Source organism: Schistocerca gregaria, chromosome 8 (genome assembly GCF_023897955.1).
Source record: "Schistocerca gregaria isolate iqSchGreg1 chromosome 8, iqSchGreg1.2, whole genome shotgun sequence".
Taxonomy (NCBI): domain Eukaryota; kingdom Metazoa; phylum Arthropoda; class Insecta; order Orthoptera; family Acrididae; genus Schistocerca; species Schistocerca gregaria.
This window is the reverse complement of record NC_064927.1, coordinates 131,165,930-131,184,809: the sequence shown is the minus strand read 5'-3', so window position 1 is coordinate 131,184,809 and position 18,880 is coordinate 131,165,930. Positions and strand designations below refer to the sequence as shown.

Sequence of the window (18,880 nt, the reverse complement as noted above, 5' to 3'; positions counted from 1 at the left end):
CTGAGAAGCTAATCATTTACATATCAAAGCCTCTTCTTTCTGTCGGTTAAATTCCGCGTCTGTAGCACGTCATTTTTTGTGGTGTAGCAATTTTAATGGCCAGTAGTGTAATAATGGTCTCTGAACTAAATCGGAAGAAAATTAATATTCTGTCTTGATGTACTGTTCGAAGAACAGCTCGAAACTAGCGGTACTCAGTTAAATGTGTAGGCAGTCGGTCTCTGTTCATACATGATCATTCTGTTCATTGTTCTGTTTCTACTGGAGACCAGCCTCTGTCTCTTTATTGGCCACTCCTTCTATCTCACTCTACGACTTGATTAGAAGATAGGACGAACGTTCTGCATGAGCTCCCAAACTCAAACTTATAACTTGCAACTGACCCTTGTGCTGTTGCACAGTTACTTAAACGCGAGTCGCTCTTCCCGGTGACGCTGCCGCTCCAGGGGAAGTGAGTCTCGCTGGCAGCGTGATCGGTTTGTGCTCAGCGATGTTCACGCTGTGCACGGACATTCACTGTATTTCTGGTACCAACCGTCGCATAGTCTTCTTGTGTGGTATCTCAGTGCACCACACTTACTTCCTGAAATCCTATCGTACAGGTCTGCAGCCTTTGTACATATTGCAACTGTTACTACCACAGTATCGTAGCACACCGCTGCAATAATTCTCTTTCCGCAGAAAACGAATTGCGACAGGATACTCCACTCCATCAATGCTACGCTGCTTTGTTTTGGATGTTCTAGTGGTGTGATAAGATACTGTGGTGGCGCCTATTGCAATGCCTACCAGGACTTGAGGACACTTCCCTTCAATAATAATAATAATAAAAAAAAACACTTGTCTCTAATTTCTCGATTTGACAATTAAAACTTTATGCTGTACTATAAAAGGGTTTAGAAAACATCGTTCCTGTGAAACACAACTAGCTCTTTATTCACATGAAGTGTTGAGTGCTATTGACAATGGATTTCAGATAGATTCGGTACGTATTTCTGGATTTCCGGAATGCTTTTGACACTGTACCACACAAGCGGCTCGTAGTTAAATTGCGTGCTTATGCAATATCGTCTCAGTTATGTGACTGGATTTGTGATTTCCTGTAGGAGAGGTCACAGTTTGTAGTAGTTGACGGAAAGTCATCAAGTAAAAGAGAAGCGATTTCTGGCGATCCCCAAGGTAGTGTTATAGCCCCTTTGCTGTTCCTTATCCATATTAACGATTTTGGAGACAATCTGATCAGCCGTCTTCGCTTGTTCTCAGATGACGCTGTCACTTATCGACTAATAAAGTCATCAGAAGATCAAAACAAATCGCAAAACAGTTTAGAATAAATATCGGAATGATGCGAAGAGTTGCAGTTGACCCAAAATAGCGAAAAGTGTGAGATCATCCACATGAGTACTAAAAGGAACTCGTTAAACTTCGGTTACACGATAAATCAGTCTAATATAAAAATAGTAAATTCAACTAAATACCTAGGTATTACAATTACTAACAACTTAAATTGGAAGGAACACATAGAAAACGTTGTGGGGAAGCCTAACCAAAGACTGCATTTTATGGGCAGGAGACTTAGAAACTGTAACAGACCTACTAAGGAGACTGCCTACACTACGCTTATCCGCCCCCTTTTAGAATACTGCTGCGCGGTGTGGGATCCTTACCAGATGGGACTGACGGAGTACATCGAGAAAGTTGAAAGAAGGGCAGCACGTTATCGCGAAATATGGGAGAGAGTGTCACAGAAATGATTCACGATTTCGGCTGGAAATCATTAAAAGAAAGGCGTTTTTCGTTGCGACGGATTCTTCTCACGAAATTCCAATCACCAACTTTCTCCTCTGAATGCGAAAATGTTTTGTTGACACCGATCTACATAGCGAGGAACGATCACCACGATAAAATAAGGGAAATCAGAGCTCGTAAGGAAAGACATAGGTGTTCATTCTTTCCGCGCGCTATACGGGATTACAATAATACAGTATTGTGAAGTGGTTCGATGAATCCTCTGCCAGGCACTTGAATGTGATTTGCAGAGTATCCATGTAGATGTAGAAGAATGGAACACTACAAGGTGTGCAACACTAAAAGACGAATTGCACTATCGCATGATATGTCACTGCCAAATAACACAGTTCGATTTAACTTGGACTATACACAGAAAGAACTGCTACAGTGAAGTACAGAAGTTAACGGAAAAAAATCGGCAAGGAGACGAACTGGAATGACACTTTTATTCAAAGACAGTAATTACGCTGCAGTCACCACGATTTATAATAGTTTCTTTGACATTACAAAAGGTGGGACGAGGCTCTCTATATGGAGTGCGGTCCCCATGGACGACACTGCATGCTTTGCTACGTGCTCCCAGGCTGTCCACAAAGTCGCTAACCAGTTCTCGTGGTGCGGTGTTCCATTTCTCCACCAATGCGATGACTACTGCTGCATGGCCATTGGTGGATGTGGACGTGATGCAACGCTTCTCCCCAACGCATCCCACACGTGAACAATGGGATTTAAGTCGGGGGTGATGGGGAGGTCAATCCATTTACCGGATACCATCTCGTTCCGACACCTGCTCCATCTGCGCTGTTCGACACCGTCACACGTCGTCACCTTTATGGAAGTCAAAGTACAACACACCTCTGAAAAGCCTCACATGAGGGAGGAGTGCAGTCACAGGAACGTTGAATGTACCGTGTTCAATGATCTCGAAGTTAGTACTCTCATGCAACACTGTTCTTCTCCACCCCGTAATACCTGGACCACCAGAACTAGCATGTTCAACAATGTTCATGGGTGCATTACATGTTGCCACCTTCCGCTATACGATGGTAAGTCCAGCATTGTCGATCACAATCGTTGTGGTGGTAGAGGTACCATAGTTTGGGGAAGTACGAGGGCCACTCCAAAAGAAATGCACACTATACGTTTAAAATCCATATTTTATTCTACATCTTCGAATGTCTTACAGTGTGTAGATATGTCCTTTAGGAACAATATTTTCATTTCTCCACATAATTTCCATCCCTCTCAACGCCTTACGCCATCTTGGAACCAGCGTCTGTATACCCGCACGGTAAAATTCTGGACTAATCTCTTGGGGCCTCTGTTTGGCAGCGTGCACAAAGGAGTCATCATCTTCAAACCTTGTTCCTCGAAGAGAGTCTTTCAGTTTCCCAAAGATATCATAGTCACATGGAGCCAGGTCAGGACTGTAAGGCGGGTGTTTCCGTGTTGACCATCCGAGTTTTGTGATCACTTCCATAGTTTTTTGACTGACATGTGGCCGTGCATTGTCGTGCAACAGCAAAACATCCTGCTTTTGCCGATGTGGTCGAACGCGACTCAGTCAAGCTTGAAGTTTCTTCTGTGTCGTCACATATGCATCAGAGTTTATGATGGTTCTGCTTGGCATGATGTCCTCAAGCAAGAGTCTTTCGGAATCGAAAAACACCTTAGCCATAACTTTTCCAGCAGAAGGTGTGGTTTTGAATTTTTTTTCCTTGGGTGAATTGCATGATGCCCCTCCACTGATTGCCTCTACGTTTCTGATGAAAAATGATGGAGCCATGTTTCATCACCTGCCACAGTTCTCCCAAGAAATTCATTTCCCCCATTCTCGTACTGTTCCAAAAGTTCGCTGCATACCGTTTTTCTTGTTTCTTTGTGAGCCACTGTCAACATCCTGGGAACCCACCTGGCACAAACCTTTTCTAACGCCAACACTTTCGGTATTCTGTAGACACTTCCTTCCCCTATCCCAACGTAGCGTGACAATTCGTTCACTGTGATGCGTCTGTCAGCAGTCACCAATTCGTTAACTCTCTGTACATTGTCTGGCGTGTGTGCAGTACGGTGCTTGCCGCTGTGAGGACAATCCTCAATATTACCGTGCCCGCTTTCATCGCGTGACCTGCTTGCCCACCGACTAACTGTACTGCGATCGACAAAAGCAACCCCATAAACCTTTCTCAACCTCTTGTGGATGTTTCCCACTGTGTCGTCTTTACAGCACAGGAATTCTATGACAGCACGTTGCTTCTGAACGAACATCAAGTGTAGCACCCATCTTGAAGACATGCTGTGACGACGCCACTCACGGGAACAGGTGGAACTAAGTTTGAAACCAAGCGGGAAGGATGTATCTACACATTGTAAAACTTTCACACATGCAGAATGGAAACTGTATTTTTACAAAAATAGTGTGCATTTCTTTTGGAGTGACCCTCGTATAATGTTTCATGGGCCTACTGACCTCCAAATGTTTGAACACGGTACACTCACCATCCAAGGTAAGTGTGACGCTGTCCTACCCCTCTTCCATACACGCTTTTCCGGAGGTGCATTTGGCCATGACTTAATTTTTGTGTAAGGCAATGGGCGACCATATCGAACTGTACAGGTGGACAACCTCTTTGAACCAGAGGATATCTGGTGAATGGACCAGCCTGCCACTCCCCTGGCTTAAACTCCAGCAAGAAAGTGTGGGATGCGTTGGGAGATCTTTTACAGCGAGTCCACATACATCATCAACAAGCAGTCGTGAACTGTGCAGGTGGAGGAACTCCTCACCAACCTCGTGCCCAGCATGGGAGTACATCGCAGAGCATTCACTGCTGTCGGTGGTGAACACACGCTCTTTTAAGAATCAAGTCCCATCTATGGTAATGCCCTTAGGACCATCATGAAGTTTGTGACTTCAAAGTAATTATTATCTTCCAATACAAAATTTCACTCCGCAGGGGAGTGTGCTGATATGGAAGGTAGGATACGAGCTTCTGGTGAAAATAAAGCTGGGAGGACAGATCGTGAGCTGTGCTTGTGATGCTCAGTTGGTAGTGCACTAGCCTGCTAAAGGCGAAAGTCTCGAGTTCAGTTCTCGGTTCGGTGCTCTGTTTTAATCTGAAAGGCATTTTAAAAAGTGCCATTTCTGTCCGTCTAGTTGTGTATTTCTATTTCAGGTATCTTCAGTATTATCCTGTAGCTGTTCGATGTGTGGTCTAAAACTCATCCAACTATGTGGCTTGGTTGTGACAAATCATGCGAAAGCTACATTCGTGCACAACATCGTATTGCCGGTAAGCCAGTATTTTCGGGCGCCCAAAAACACAGATCATGTATGTTTATGGAAGTAATGGGAAAGACCTTTCCCCACTGTCCGTGTGGACGCTTGCAGCAGCGTACCGTACCTTGCCGCTGAAACTGGCGCCAGTGATGGCCTCTGGCGCCATGAAGGCAGGCGTGCCAGCAGTGCTGCTGAGCGACGCGTCGGCGCCGTCGAACTCGTTGCAGACGCCCAGGTCGCCGATCTGCACGCGCCCGTCCTCGCCCAGCAGCAGGTTGGACGGCTTGATGTCGCGGTGCACGATGCGCTGGTAGTGCACTGCAACATGGACCCGCCCTTCAGCCCCCGTGACGTCACTCACCCTCAAAAGAAACAAGTCACGACATCAGATTAAGTATTTGGCACTCTCTTCAGAGATCATGCTGGTCCATTTTTTCCAAAGTTAGTGAATCGGTGCCACGTGGTTACATGATCCTCCACAGTTGACGGAGGTCATAACCGTGAATGCCAGGCGATTGCACACCGCCCGTATTTTACATTCGCATAACTACTAGCGCCATCTGTGAACGGAAACATGAATTGACCACCGTGGTATTTCGACTACCTATCGTTTTAGATTTAACAGCACTGGCATCACAGACTTCCGTAACAACGGTAACTTTAAATGTGTGTTTTGAACATCAGCCGGGAAGTGAGCAAAGGAGCAACACGCGAAAAATAAGTTTTGTTTTAAATTGGGTAAAAGTTCCACAGACACTTCTGAAATGATAAAAACTGTTTATGATAGTGAAGAAATGAGTCGTGAAAATGCTTTTAAGTGGTATGTGAAGTTCCGTGAAGATAGAGCGTCATAGGCAGTCCGAGTCGAACAAAATGTTCGAATAGTCGGTAAAATCTTTCGAAAGGATCTTTGTGCATTTACCAGGTTAATAGAGGGCTCTTTCTCTCTCCCAGTCGAAGTCATTATCAAGGCAAGAGGCGTTCTTAGAAGGCATTAGCGTGATTTCTCTTGGCGGTAAGTAATTTTGTGTTTGGTGTGTTTACTGCTCAAAATCATGATAAACCCACTGTTTTTGAGGTAAATCACACACATCACATTCATGGAATACGTTGCTTAGGACATATGGAGAAGATGACAAGTCACGAAATTCCCAAATATAATGAAATGAAGGTTGTTTTCTAACAGGAACAAATATCGACCAAAAGTAAGAATAGTGGTCGGTGTATGGATGCTAACACTATAAATATGCTAATGCTACGGCTACAAAACGACAATTGAGTCTTTAACCAGTTACTCAACTACTAATACAACTTTTGTAGTACTACCAGTTCTATTACTAGTTGGGTAAGTGATTAATTGGTTTGTGGTTTTGTAGTTTCAGTATTAGTATTTTTAATAAGTAGCAAGAATAAATAATTAACATACACAATTATTATTTCCATGAAAATGTGAATTCTATGGTCTGTTTTAGCTTTTCAGATATGTCTTTAACTATCAATAATAAATAAAATATAAATATAAAATGCGCAACATGGTAAAATACCGACGCACGACGAAGGGATTATTCGAATGGGATAGAAATCGGTAGCTGTCATGTCCAATTTACAGTTGCAGAAGAAGTGGATGATTTATTCAAGAGAAAGAGCTTCACAAATTGAGCAAGTCAACAACGCGCTGTTATACCTCAGGCCCTTACGCATTGATCGGTAGAGTTACTGTTAAGTCCTCTTGACCGATATCGGGCCAGATTCTGTTAATTGGCGCTTTAGATTGTCAAAATCCCGACACGGTTGGAGGGCCCCGCCCATAATGCTCCAAACGTTCTCAGTTTGGGAGAGATCCGTCTAACTTGCTGGCCAAGATAGAGTTTGGAAGAAACCAAAACTAGAAGTAGAAACTTTCGCCATGTGAAGGCGCAAATTATCTTCCTGAAATGTACGTCCAGAACGGCTTGCCATGAATGGTAACAAAACGCGGCGTAGAATATCATCGGCGCACCACTCTGCTGTAAAGGTACCGCGAACGACAACCAAAGGGGTACTGCTATGTAAAGGAATGGCACCCAAACCATCGCTCTTGGTTGTCGGGATGTATGGCTGGCACCAATCAGGGTGATTTCCCACCGCTGCCTGGAGCATCTACAGATAAGTCTTCGGCCTAGAATCTCATTGACTGGAAAGGAATTGTCTTCAGAGACGAGTAGCGCTTCGAATTGAGCCCTGATGACCAGCAAAATAATGCATGGCGGACGAAATAAGGAGGGTATAAGAAGGAGACTGGCATAAGTAAAGAGAACAATACTCTCTAAAGAAAAAGTCTATTAGTATCAAACATAGGCCGGAGTAGGGACTACCAGAAGAGATCGAAGCATTTAGTGTTACAGAAAAGTACTGGAAGTTAAGTGGACTTGTAATGTAAGAAATGAGGATGTTCTCTGTAGAATGGTGTGGAAACTGACTGTAAGAAGAGGCCAGGACAATTATGTTGCTATATACTTATATGGATATGGTGTCTGTTCTTTCGGACATGTATATAGTTCTGGCCATACCAGCCATGACCTCCCTCTTCTGTCTAGATGCACACATATTACCCGAACTCTTACGAGACTTGGTAAGAATGTCTTCCACAGGTAATGAGTATATTGGATAGGGACATTATGAATGTAGTGTGTGGACACATAAGGTGAGAATGTGGGTCTCGCGGGAGGCGTGCGCGAGATAGTCCCTGCAGTCGCACTGTCCTCTGTGCTCTCGGTGGCTCAGATAGACTGCCGGCACGGTAGCTCAGCGTGTTCGGTCAGAGGGTTAGCTGCCCTCTGTAATAACATAAAACTGAGTTAATCGATCAACAACGAACTTAAACGGATGTCTTACGACGTCCGCCCCGAGAAGATGCAACGAACAAAACGCGAAGAAAATGAGATTAAAAAATGTGGATTGAGCGTCTGTTATGTAAGCAGGATATCGCAGGTTCGAGTCCCGATCGGTGCACACATTTTCACCTGTCCCTGTGAACACATATCAACGTCAGTCAGCAGCTGAAGGTGTTAATATATAACTATAATAATTACGTTGCTATCCACAGTAAAATGTTTTCGACGAAGTGCTTTGATAACGATTACCATTTTTGTATAGCGTCTAATGAATATTTTATTTTTCCGTCTGAACCTAAGTAACTCCAGGCTTTAAACTCTAATGACAGACTGTCAGATCAACAATCTGCTGGCAACTGTGTTCTGTCCTTCGTTCTGTTATTTTGCTTTAAGAAGAACAGCACGTCAAGTTATTTGTATATAAATTTGCATTATGAAGAAACCACATTCTACTCCTGCTACACATAATGAAGGTTTCAGTCCTCAAAAAGGAATTCTCGCCACGGCACGTGAACTCTGAGGAGCAATTACAATTTTATTTCCTGCCACTTATTTCTCTATTACGTTCTTCCTTGCTACAAAGGAGAGAAGATTATGAATCACCCTTTGTCGGAGCATGACGTTTTAATTTAACTGAAGCACTCAAACTCGCCGACGATGGGCACCTTTGGTGAGCGCAAGGAAAGGCAATTAAGAGAGAAGGGTGCTCCGTATGGAAAACGGTAGTGGGATGTTGTTTGGGACAACAGAAAATAACGTCTATAGTACTAGAGAAATCTTACAGGACGAAAACTGTTCACAGTAAATCACTCTTTCATATCATTCATATTTATAACGAATCCTACTCCTGTTAAGCCATTTTATGATGAAATTAATATTACCCTACATTCGGCTGAAAAAAAGGAATCACAGCATTCCATCCACTTCACTTCACTTGTCCCTGCTATGTTACATTCAGCATCTTCATTTCGCTTCTGAGGCTTTATAGCTACTCTGCCGGTTCACCTTTATCTCATGATCACTTCCCCTTTTGGCAGAGTCTTCCCGACGATACGAAAGGAGGCTTAATCCGACATCTTTTTGTGACAAAAAAAAGCACTGTGAAGCTTTTCACTTGCGGACCATTATTTCTGTGAGCAGTTTTGATTAGTTATGTGCATGTTCCATGGAATATCATTGCTATTTCAAGGAGGAGGTGATCACGACAAAAATGTTCCAACGAAAGGATAACATTGTACGAGTCGGGCGGTGGAATGTCAGAAGATTAAACGTGGTAGGGATGCTAGAAAACCTGAAAAGGGAAAAGAAAAGGCTCAACCTAGATGTAATAGGGGTCGTTGAACTGAAATGGAAAGAAGACAAGGATTTATGATAAGATGAGTACAGGGTGATATCAACAGCAGCAGGAAATAGTATAACGGGAGCAGGATTCGTTATGAATAGGAACGAAGGGGAGAGAGTGTGTTACTGTGAACAGTTCAGGGATATGGCTGTTCCTATCAGAGTCGGCAGCAAATCAATACCAACAAGGACAGTTCACTTATACATGCCGACGTCGCAAGCTGAAGATGAGGATATCGAAAACAGTACGTAAAGGGAAATGAAAACCTAACAGTTATGGGGGATTGGAATGCAGCTGTAGGGGAAGGAGTAGAAGGGAAGGTTAAGAGAGAATATGGGCTTGGGACAAGGAATGAGAGAGGAGAAAGACTAAATGAGTTTTGTAGTACATTTCAGCTAATAATAGCGAATACTCTTTTCAAGATTCAGAGAAGGAGGAAGTATACTTGTAAAAGGCCGAGTGATAGACGTTCAGCTAGATTTCATAATGATCAGACAAAGTTTCCGCCGAAATCCGATACTGGTTTGTAAGCAGTACCCAGGAGCAGATATAGACTCAGATCACAACGTAGTAGTGATGGAGAGTGGGCTGAAGTTTAAGAGATTAGTCACGAAGAATCAATACACAAAGAAGTGGGATATGGAAGTACGAAGCAATGACGAGATACGCTTGAAGTTCTCTAAGGCTACAGATACAGCAATAGGAAATGGCTCAATAGCAGTACAGTTGAAGAAGAATGGATATCCCTAAAAAAGGCAATCATGAAGTTTGAAAGAAAACATAGGTACCAAGAAGGTAACTGCGAAGAAACCATGGCTAACATCAGAAATACTTCAGCTGAACGATGAAAGAAGAAAGTACAAAAATATTCAGGAAAATTCAGGAACACAGAAATACAAATCGCTGAGGATTGAAATTAATAGGAAATGCAGGGATGCAAAGATGAAATGGCTGCATGAAAAACGTGAAGAAATCGAAAAAGGAAGGACTGTCGGAAGGACTGACTCAGTGTATAGGAAAGTCAAAATAACCTTTGGTGAAATTAAAAGCAAGGGTGGTAACATTAAGAACGCAACGGGAATTCCACTCTTAAATGCAGAGGAGAGAGCAGGTAAGTTCAAATGGCTCTGCGCACTATGGGACTTAACGTCTGAGGTCATCAGTCCTCTAGAACTTAGAACTACTTAAACCTAACTAACATAAGGACATCACACACAAACATGCCCGAGGCATTATTCGAACCTGCGACGGTAGCGGTCGTGCGGTTCCAGACTGTAGCGCTTAGAACCGCTCGGCCACTCCGGCGGACAGAGAGCAGGTAGGCGGAAAGAGTACAAAGAAGACCTCTATGAGGGGGAAGATTTGTCTGATGTGATAGAAGAAGAAACAAGAGTCTTAATATTACGAGTAGAATTAAAATTCAAGGTGTAAGGATATCAATGATTCCTTGAAGACACTGCTATCTTCAGTGTGAGTAAAGAATAACTACAAGATCTGCTGGATGGAATGAATAATCTAATGAGTACAGAATATGAATTGAGAGTAAACCGAAGAAAGACGAAAGTAAAGAGAAGTATGAGAAATGAGAACAACGAGGGACTTAATGGTCACAAAGTAGATGAAGTTAAGCAATACTGCCAGTAGGCAGGAAAATAACCGATGACGGACGGAGCAAGGAGGACACTAAAAGCAGTCTCCCACTGTCAGAAAAGGACATTCCTGGCCAAAAGAAGTCCACTAGTTACAAACGTAGGCCTTAATTTGAGGAATAAATGTCTGAGAATGTACGTTTCGAGCACAACATTGTATCGCTGTGAAACATGGACTATGGGAAAACCGGAGCTGAAGAGAATCGAAGCACTTGAGATGTGGTGCTACACACGAATATTGGAAATTAGGTGGACTGATAAGGTAAGGAATGATGAGGTTCTGCGCAGACTCGGAGAAGAAAGGAATATGTGGAAAACACCGACAAGGAGAAGGTACAGGAGATAGGATATCTGTTAAGACATCAGGGAATGTCTTCCGTGGTACTAGAGGGAGCTGTAGAGGGCAAAGGCTGTAGAGGAAGACAGATATTGGAATGCATCCAGCAAGTAATTGAGGACGGTGGCTGCAAGGGCACGGGAGAGGAATTCTTCGTGGTGAGCCGCATCAAACCAGTCAGAAGAGTGATAACTGAAAAAAAGGTCTTTCTATGATTTGGAACTAATCAGTTTTACAGCTTTGGTACAATGTCTAATGAAAAATATTGCAATATTTTGACTATTCTCATGACTGTGTTAAGCTAATTTTCCATACACATATTTATACTTACGTTCAAACTCTCTCTCTCTCTCTCTCTCTCTCTCTCTCTCTCTCTCTCTCTCTGACGTGCACAAACACACACACACAAACACACACACACACACACACACACACACACACACACACACACACACACACACACACACACACACACAAACTAGTATTGAAGGAACTACATGCCTCAATGAGCATGTCTGGGACCAAGTTGAGATCGACAAAGGAGGAGATGGAAAGAGTGGGAGAGAATATGAAATTGATAGAGAGAGGGGAGGATGGGGAAATGAATGAAGCAGGTGGAATATGTAGAGGGGTAGTGCACAGGAGGAATAGGAACAGGGGGAGACAGAGATGGAAAGAGAGAGGGGGATGAACGATATGGTCAGAGGAAAGGAAGAGGAAGACTGGGAAGAGAGAGGGTTGAGTAAAATGTAAAGGAGAGGAATATTAAGTTATAGGGTGGGAAGCAGATGATAGATAGAAGTGGGAGGAAGATGTGGACACAGAGAGGAGGAGGAGATCAGTATATATGTCAAATGCATAATAGGATGAAACACTGGGGGAAGTGGCTAGTTGAGCAATAAATTGCACTTGAGGTGGGAGTGGGTGCATAGGAGAGTGGTGAATTGTAACTGAATCTGTGTGTGTCACTTTATTAAAACACAAAGGAAGTTTCAGTATTCATATACATGCTTAATCTGACAAAAACTTTTGACCACACACCTGTCATGCAGGGCAACCTACTTCTGAGAGACCAGAAAACCATTTCTTGTCCCTGAGATTTAGGCTGCACTGTACATCAGGTTGATTTGGCAGGCCAATACTTTCACCAAACAACTTGACTCCCATGCAGCATAGCTTACATGCCAAGGACTGAAAAACCACGTTTTTGCCCAGATATCTGCCTCTACTGCATCTAGGAGGTTATAAACCCCACAGTGCTGACACGCATGAGGCCTGCTGTTTCTATGCCAAATTTGACTGAACTCGATCCAGGTCTTTGGGAAGATGGCTGCTTTTATATACATAAGATGTACGAGCTGTACTTTTTCTGCTGCACCCATATCATGCAGGAGATTTTTTCTTTGGTTGAATCTGGAATTGTACTTTCTATCATATAAAATGCTGTCCCTTCCTGTTGATCAGCATTCTAATCACTGCCTCATCGGTTATTAAGATTTTACTGCTCAATGAACTGTAGAAGTAAAATGTACCAAGTTTTGCAATGCTGACAACTGATCACTTTGCTATAAGGGTGAAGCCGGCTTCGTCTCTGGTATTCTTGTTTTAGAAGAACTAGAGGCAAACACAAAAACAGACATTTTCCCATAACGTCGTGATGTGAGGTATGAGTGCAAAGTAGAAGGCTTAGTTGGAAGTATCACGTTCAAGATCCTGACCGGAAAACGACTGCTGTTTTCTTAACAATAAAAATGCGCTCCACTTTCTCTGACACTGGAATGTGAAAGATACTTTACCTTATTTCGGGTGGTGTTATACACTGCCTCACAAAGAAAGGGAAGCACCCAGAAGATATGGTCCGCTGTCAATGTAGAATAGATCACGTATACCTCAATCGTGGTTTGTGAATGCAATTGTGTGTGAGAGGTAGAACAGCCACCAGAGCGCATTAATGTCGTTCATGTTTCATTTTGTTACCAGGCCTGGTAGGGCATAAAAAGGGCATGAACAGCACAAGATGTTAGGTAATCCCCATTAAAGACATGGAGATGCCACTAGCCAATTAATTTGTTCACTAATTCCTTCCAGTACACACTACATTGTCTTTCTTCATTGAATCTTGACCGGTGTATGAAGTGCGCCCACGTGTAGGGCTACGTGTGTATGCATAAACGTATCATACTTAAGATCCACGCGCTATAAAGTACACTTTTATCCACTGGTATAGCACTCTTCATTTGGCCTTTTCTGTGTGTCTTTTTTGCGATTTATTACCGATCTTATATGTGTGGTCTTTGGTCATCTAAAACATCTGGAACAGAGACTTGATATTGGAGTTAAATTAAATTTAAAGCTGGATATGAGCTGCTAGCAGCATCTGATTCTGTTGCAATGTATTTCACTTTCATGTATAAGAACATAAGCAATCAAACGATGGCGCATTCTAGCGGCACTGCAAGGAACCTGCCAATATGTTTTCTGTCGCCAGGTGTCAAGTGGTAAAAATCGACCAGCGACAACCGTCTCGCTTTAGAAGGAAAAAATTACAGACAAGAACCATCAGTATCACTGACTAAGTGATCAGCAATTTTTGTAAAACATCATTGTTGAATAGTTGTTTTTAAATTTTTTTTTTCAAAAGTCTCTCTCTATTTTATGAGACTTCTACAGGTTACGAATTGTAAGAAAGTAGAGGTTATTTGTCCTGACTTTAATTACTTTATATATTAAGGTGAATGATCTTAGCAAATATGTTTAATGGGACAGTGTAAGAAAATTCATGTATAACTGAAAGATAATTTGTATTATCACGAGTATTGGATTTTTACTGTAGCTGAGGGATCTCCCCATGCTTATCGCCAGTGACCGTTCAACTCCGCCTCCCCCCACCCCCTCCCCTCCCTCTGCCCCTTGCAGATTCTTTAAATAATGGAAATCCAATTTATAAAGCAGCTTCAAACTCCTGATAACTTTTTAAATGAGTTACTGTGTTAAACGCTTGGCGTTAAGAATTTAAGCTAGAAAAATTTTAGAAGTTGTTCGAAATTATGTTTGAGGAGAGTAGTAAGTTGCTAAGTGCTCTCATTATTAAACACAAGATCAGTATAGTCTGGGTTCTGTGAGCTCCAGTTTAAGCAAAAGACAATTTTTCACGCGTGCCAATGTTTATGACATCATACTTCCTGACTACATATCATATGAAGACATAATTTGGCAGGTACATTCAGTGGTCTATGAGAATACTGCCCGAACAGTTTGTTGTGAATAGATTTGGTAGCAATAAGCAATAAATTAAAAGGTCATGGCCAATGTGACAGTTCTACTGCATGAAAGCGAAAATGTAATAAAAGATAAACTTTTTTCCTCTCGTTAAATTATGAGGGCTGTCAGTGAGAAAAAATTTGTTAAAGATTTGAAATTATGTGTAAGGTTTCTTGGAGGTCACTAAGTGGTCACATTCCCAAATATTGGATGAATATATTCTGGGTAACATGTGCGCCGTCAGATAAGCAGCCTCAAGGCATAAACACAGATTCCAACTGGAATGCTGGTCTTACTGTGTTAAACATACTGCGTGAGATTAGTATCTTACTGAGTAGAGTATGACGACATTTTAAATTTTTAAAGTCACTGAATAATTATACGAAATAATGAAAATCAAACTTTGTTTGCTCGTGGAAGCCTACATATAGGCTGCTTGCAACTGGCGGTGAGTGACAGTCATTTTGTAACATATGATTAGATTTTTTCAATTAAAAATATTCTTGATCTTATTGGGGTGGAAATTATTTTCTTTCTTTTTATATTCTTAACCATTTTGCAATTAGCTACATGTGCACTAAAACTCGACTATACAAGACGCCTATAAACTTATTTGCGTCTAGAGGTACTAAAAGATGAAAAACATTTCTAAATTTATTACATTGGAAGCTTATTGTAACCAAGGTAATACACTATAATGAACTCAGTGTATGTCGGAGGTTTCTACTAATTTTTGTGGTCATTTCTACAAACTGTATTGGCGGAAATTCCCGGCAAGGCAGGAGGTTAGCTGAGATTTAATTTTCTCTTTTTCATTAGATGTTTTGTTTGCGACTGATTACTGCATGGTTGTTCTGAGGTATTGAACGTAACTTCATCGCAAAACGGTAGCACATCAGTAAGTTGTTTGCAACGGCAACTAACATCAACAGAGATATTTTTTAAAATTATTTAATTTCCTTTAGGCTCATGGCCTTTGGACCTGAAGTTATCGCTATGTACATACATCGACAAATGTTTTTCGTCACCTGTTTATTTATGAATTCATTGCACCGAAAACAAAAACTAGGTCTGAGGAATGTCTATGTATTTATCGGCATTGTGTCCATATCATCAAATGAAAAAAGAGTGACGGACAGAGAGGGGAGAGGGGGTGGGGAGTTCGCAGCACTGCTGAGCTATGTCAATACGTGGTGAAACGTTCGCTTATTCTGTCGGTTGCAGGCCTGAATCTGACTTGGCATACCAGAGACGAGATATCCACGCCAGTCATGGTCCCATTTGTCCCAAATTTCAATGGCGATTCTGTGTACCACAAGAATGTAGTCGTTGCCTATGTCTAGAAATAGTCGGTTTCAACGGATCCAACATATGTTCGATGGGGTTCACGTCCAAGGAACAGATAGGCCACTCCTTTCCGCTGATCGTAGCTAACCGAAGGAAGGTGTTCAGGAGAATAGCACGATGATCACGAGAGTTAATAATATAAGCGTATGGCATAGGTGGCCGGGAGACCCCTCGCCCGGCGGTTCGCACGCCGCTCCACAAGTTCTGTAACGCCACTACGGCGTCTTGCGAGTGAATGAGGATGAAATTATGATGAAAAGACACACAACACCCAGTCATCTCGAGGCAGAGAAAACCCCTGACCCTGCCGGGAATCGAACCCGGGACCCCATGCGCGGGAAGCGAGAACGCTACCGGAAGACCACGAGTCGCGGACACGACAGTTAATTATCGAGCCAAGATGAAACTTCAACCAAAGGTTGGCAGCAAGGTTGTCCCCGACAACCACGACAGGTGTATGGTGGCCCCATGCAATGCCACTCCAGAATAAGTCTGCTGCACCATCTTCTTGCACATGTTGGACGTGGTGTTGGAGGCATTTGATATTACCAAGTTGTCTCCAGACTCCCCGAGCGCGATTATCAGGGTACAAACAGATCTGTGTTTCGTCTGTAAACAACACCCGATGCCAATTCTGGGGTTTCCATTCTGCAGGATTTCTCTCCCATCTGTAAGGAATAGCATAGTGTTGTGGTGGACGACGTGATCACCACCACCGCCACCATTTCCACCATCAGGAATGAAGATTTGCATCATGCAATCGTCTCGTAACAGTTTGATGGTATACATGACATCTCGCAGCCTCTTCTGCCAGTTCTGAAGAAATCAACCCACGGTTTCTTTGCAACAAAAGTCGTGAATGTGGGACGCCTGTGCAGTGTAAGTCCTCTTCACAACCTTCGAATCGAAAACTAGTGGCTGTCTACACATCTGTGCACACATCGAGCAAATTCCCTCGTAGACAAGCTTGCTTCTGCACATAAAGTGATGATGTGGACCCGATTACTGGTCGTGATTGTTCTTTGTAGTGTAATGAATGGTTGCTCTATTGCTCCACAGCCATCAGTAATGCGTCCTTAGTGGTGCTTTACTTTCAGCTGAAACGCCACAACTCACTGAGTGCGGCATTCTGCGTGTGAAAGATGTCCTGGCCCGTCCGCCACAGCGTGTTCTCATTCCCAGTGCCAGATGAGTGCAGCACTCTGTTCCGAAGAGCCCTCCGCCTCAGCTGCCTGTCGCACACTGATCTCCGAGCTTCGTTAGCTACTAAAGAAACGTTTTTGGTTACACTGCAGGAATGGAGGCGTGACAGCGTCAGTTTCACTGCAACATTTCTCAGATGGTCTTAAAGTAAGAGTTACATAAAAAGGATTGATCCACGCGCATCTGACAGGTTTATCTGTTAGCTTCTTTATGAACTACCTGTCATATCATTAACGGTCATAGTTACTGTAATGTTGAGAGATTTAAAACTTTCCCGGCGTACATATTGTTCCACAAAATTTCGGGTGAACTGCCGGATGTTCGCAATTTCCTGCCACAATATTTTGGCGCAGAGTCTTCTGGCTACTAGCGAAAACTCCCTGAGCTCTGGTATTTAAGGACCATCCGGCACTTGCGTGGTGGATTCACCTGGCGTTTCGCGGCGCAGCAGAAACGAACGCGCTCAAGTAGCGCACTCGCAAAGCCAAGTAAACCCACCACGCATGTGCCGGAAGGGCCTCAAATACCAGAGCTCAGGGAATTCTCGCCAGTATCACCTGAAGATGGCCAGAAGACTCTGCGCCGAAATATTGTGGCAGGAAGTTACAAACATCCGGCAGTTCGCCCGAAATTTTGTGGAACTACTCTAATGTTTCTGTATTTAGTAAGGTACTGTGCCAAATTCGAATACTTTGCAAGGATAACAGCGATCGTTATGGCGTTTGGTGCATGTCAGATAACATATAGCTGTGTACGAAATAGAGCTGACATACCGATTTTTTCTTTAAACTTGAGACGAGATCTATATCTATCGCGAATGTCGAGAAAATGTATGTATTGCACTCACTCCCGATCGTGTGCAGGAACGCTGAATTGGATGTGAAATATTCATACCGCCCCTCATACCTGATAATCGTTCCGAAATACTGAAACGAATTTTTGGTAAATGATAGCGTGCAAAATGGAGAGTGTTTTGTAACGTAGCTAACAACCGACGTTTTATTATCTACTGCGATAAACTACAGTTTTTTAATGAAATAATGTAATTCTTTAAGATCCGGTTAAGTCAGTATGGTTTCGTGAAAAGTATATGAATCAATCACACTTTTATTTTTATATTGAGCGTGACCTTTTCGTGAGCTGCTGACCTTACTTCTCCGCAGTTGTCTGTTTAGTAGTAGAGTGTTTCATGAGTCTGCCGCAACTTCAACTGTATTAGCGCGTTAGTGAGGCGAAAGTGCGTAAACCCTTCTGTGTCTCGGCAGAAGAAGTTAATTGTAGCACGACAAAAAGAGAAAGGAAAGAATGGTGTATAAGATTGGCGTGGTGAAAATAAATCGTTCCCTCTATTGCCATCTCAGTGTAATGTTGTGCTTTTAGGCGCTTCAGTGCGGAGCCGTTTGTGATGTCTTTAGGTTAGTTAGGTTTAAGTAGTGCTCAGTTCTAGGGGACTGATGACCTCGGATGTTAAGTACCGTAGTGCTCAGAGCCATTTGAATCATTTGTAGTACTCTAATAAACAGTTCACCTTGAAACGTCCCCTTAGAAAAATTAATGAATTACTATGCTGATAAGCCTCTTACGCTATTTGATTTTGAAACAGATGAGCGAAACTGAACGTACTCAGACATTTCTCTCTTTACTTATTCTGATCATCACTAAACTGACACACAATATTTTTAGCGCAGCACAGTCTGACTTTCAATAATCCCTACAAAAAAAAAATGGCTCTGACTAACAATAACCTATACCTTTCATGCATCAGTTACCTCACAAAAATCTTCGTTACTCTAACTA

The 18,880-nt window shown here is 42.7% G+C and overlaps 1 protein-coding gene across 2 annotated transcripts in view; it reads right to left on the bottom strand.

Moving 5' to 3' along the window:
* Positions 1-18,880, bottom strand: part of LOC126284071 (calcium/calmodulin-dependent protein kinase kinase 1) — a 1,500,861-nt gene that overhangs the window by 16,624 nt on the left and 1,465,357 nt on the right. For both annotated transcript variants that reach the window (XM_049982700.1, XM_049982701.1), the window contains one exon: positions 5,196-5,389. In XM_049982700.1, coding sequence (XP_049838657.1) covers positions 5,196-5,389 — 194 coding nt within the window. The remainder of the gene's footprint in view (positions 1-5,195; positions 5,390-18,880) is intronic.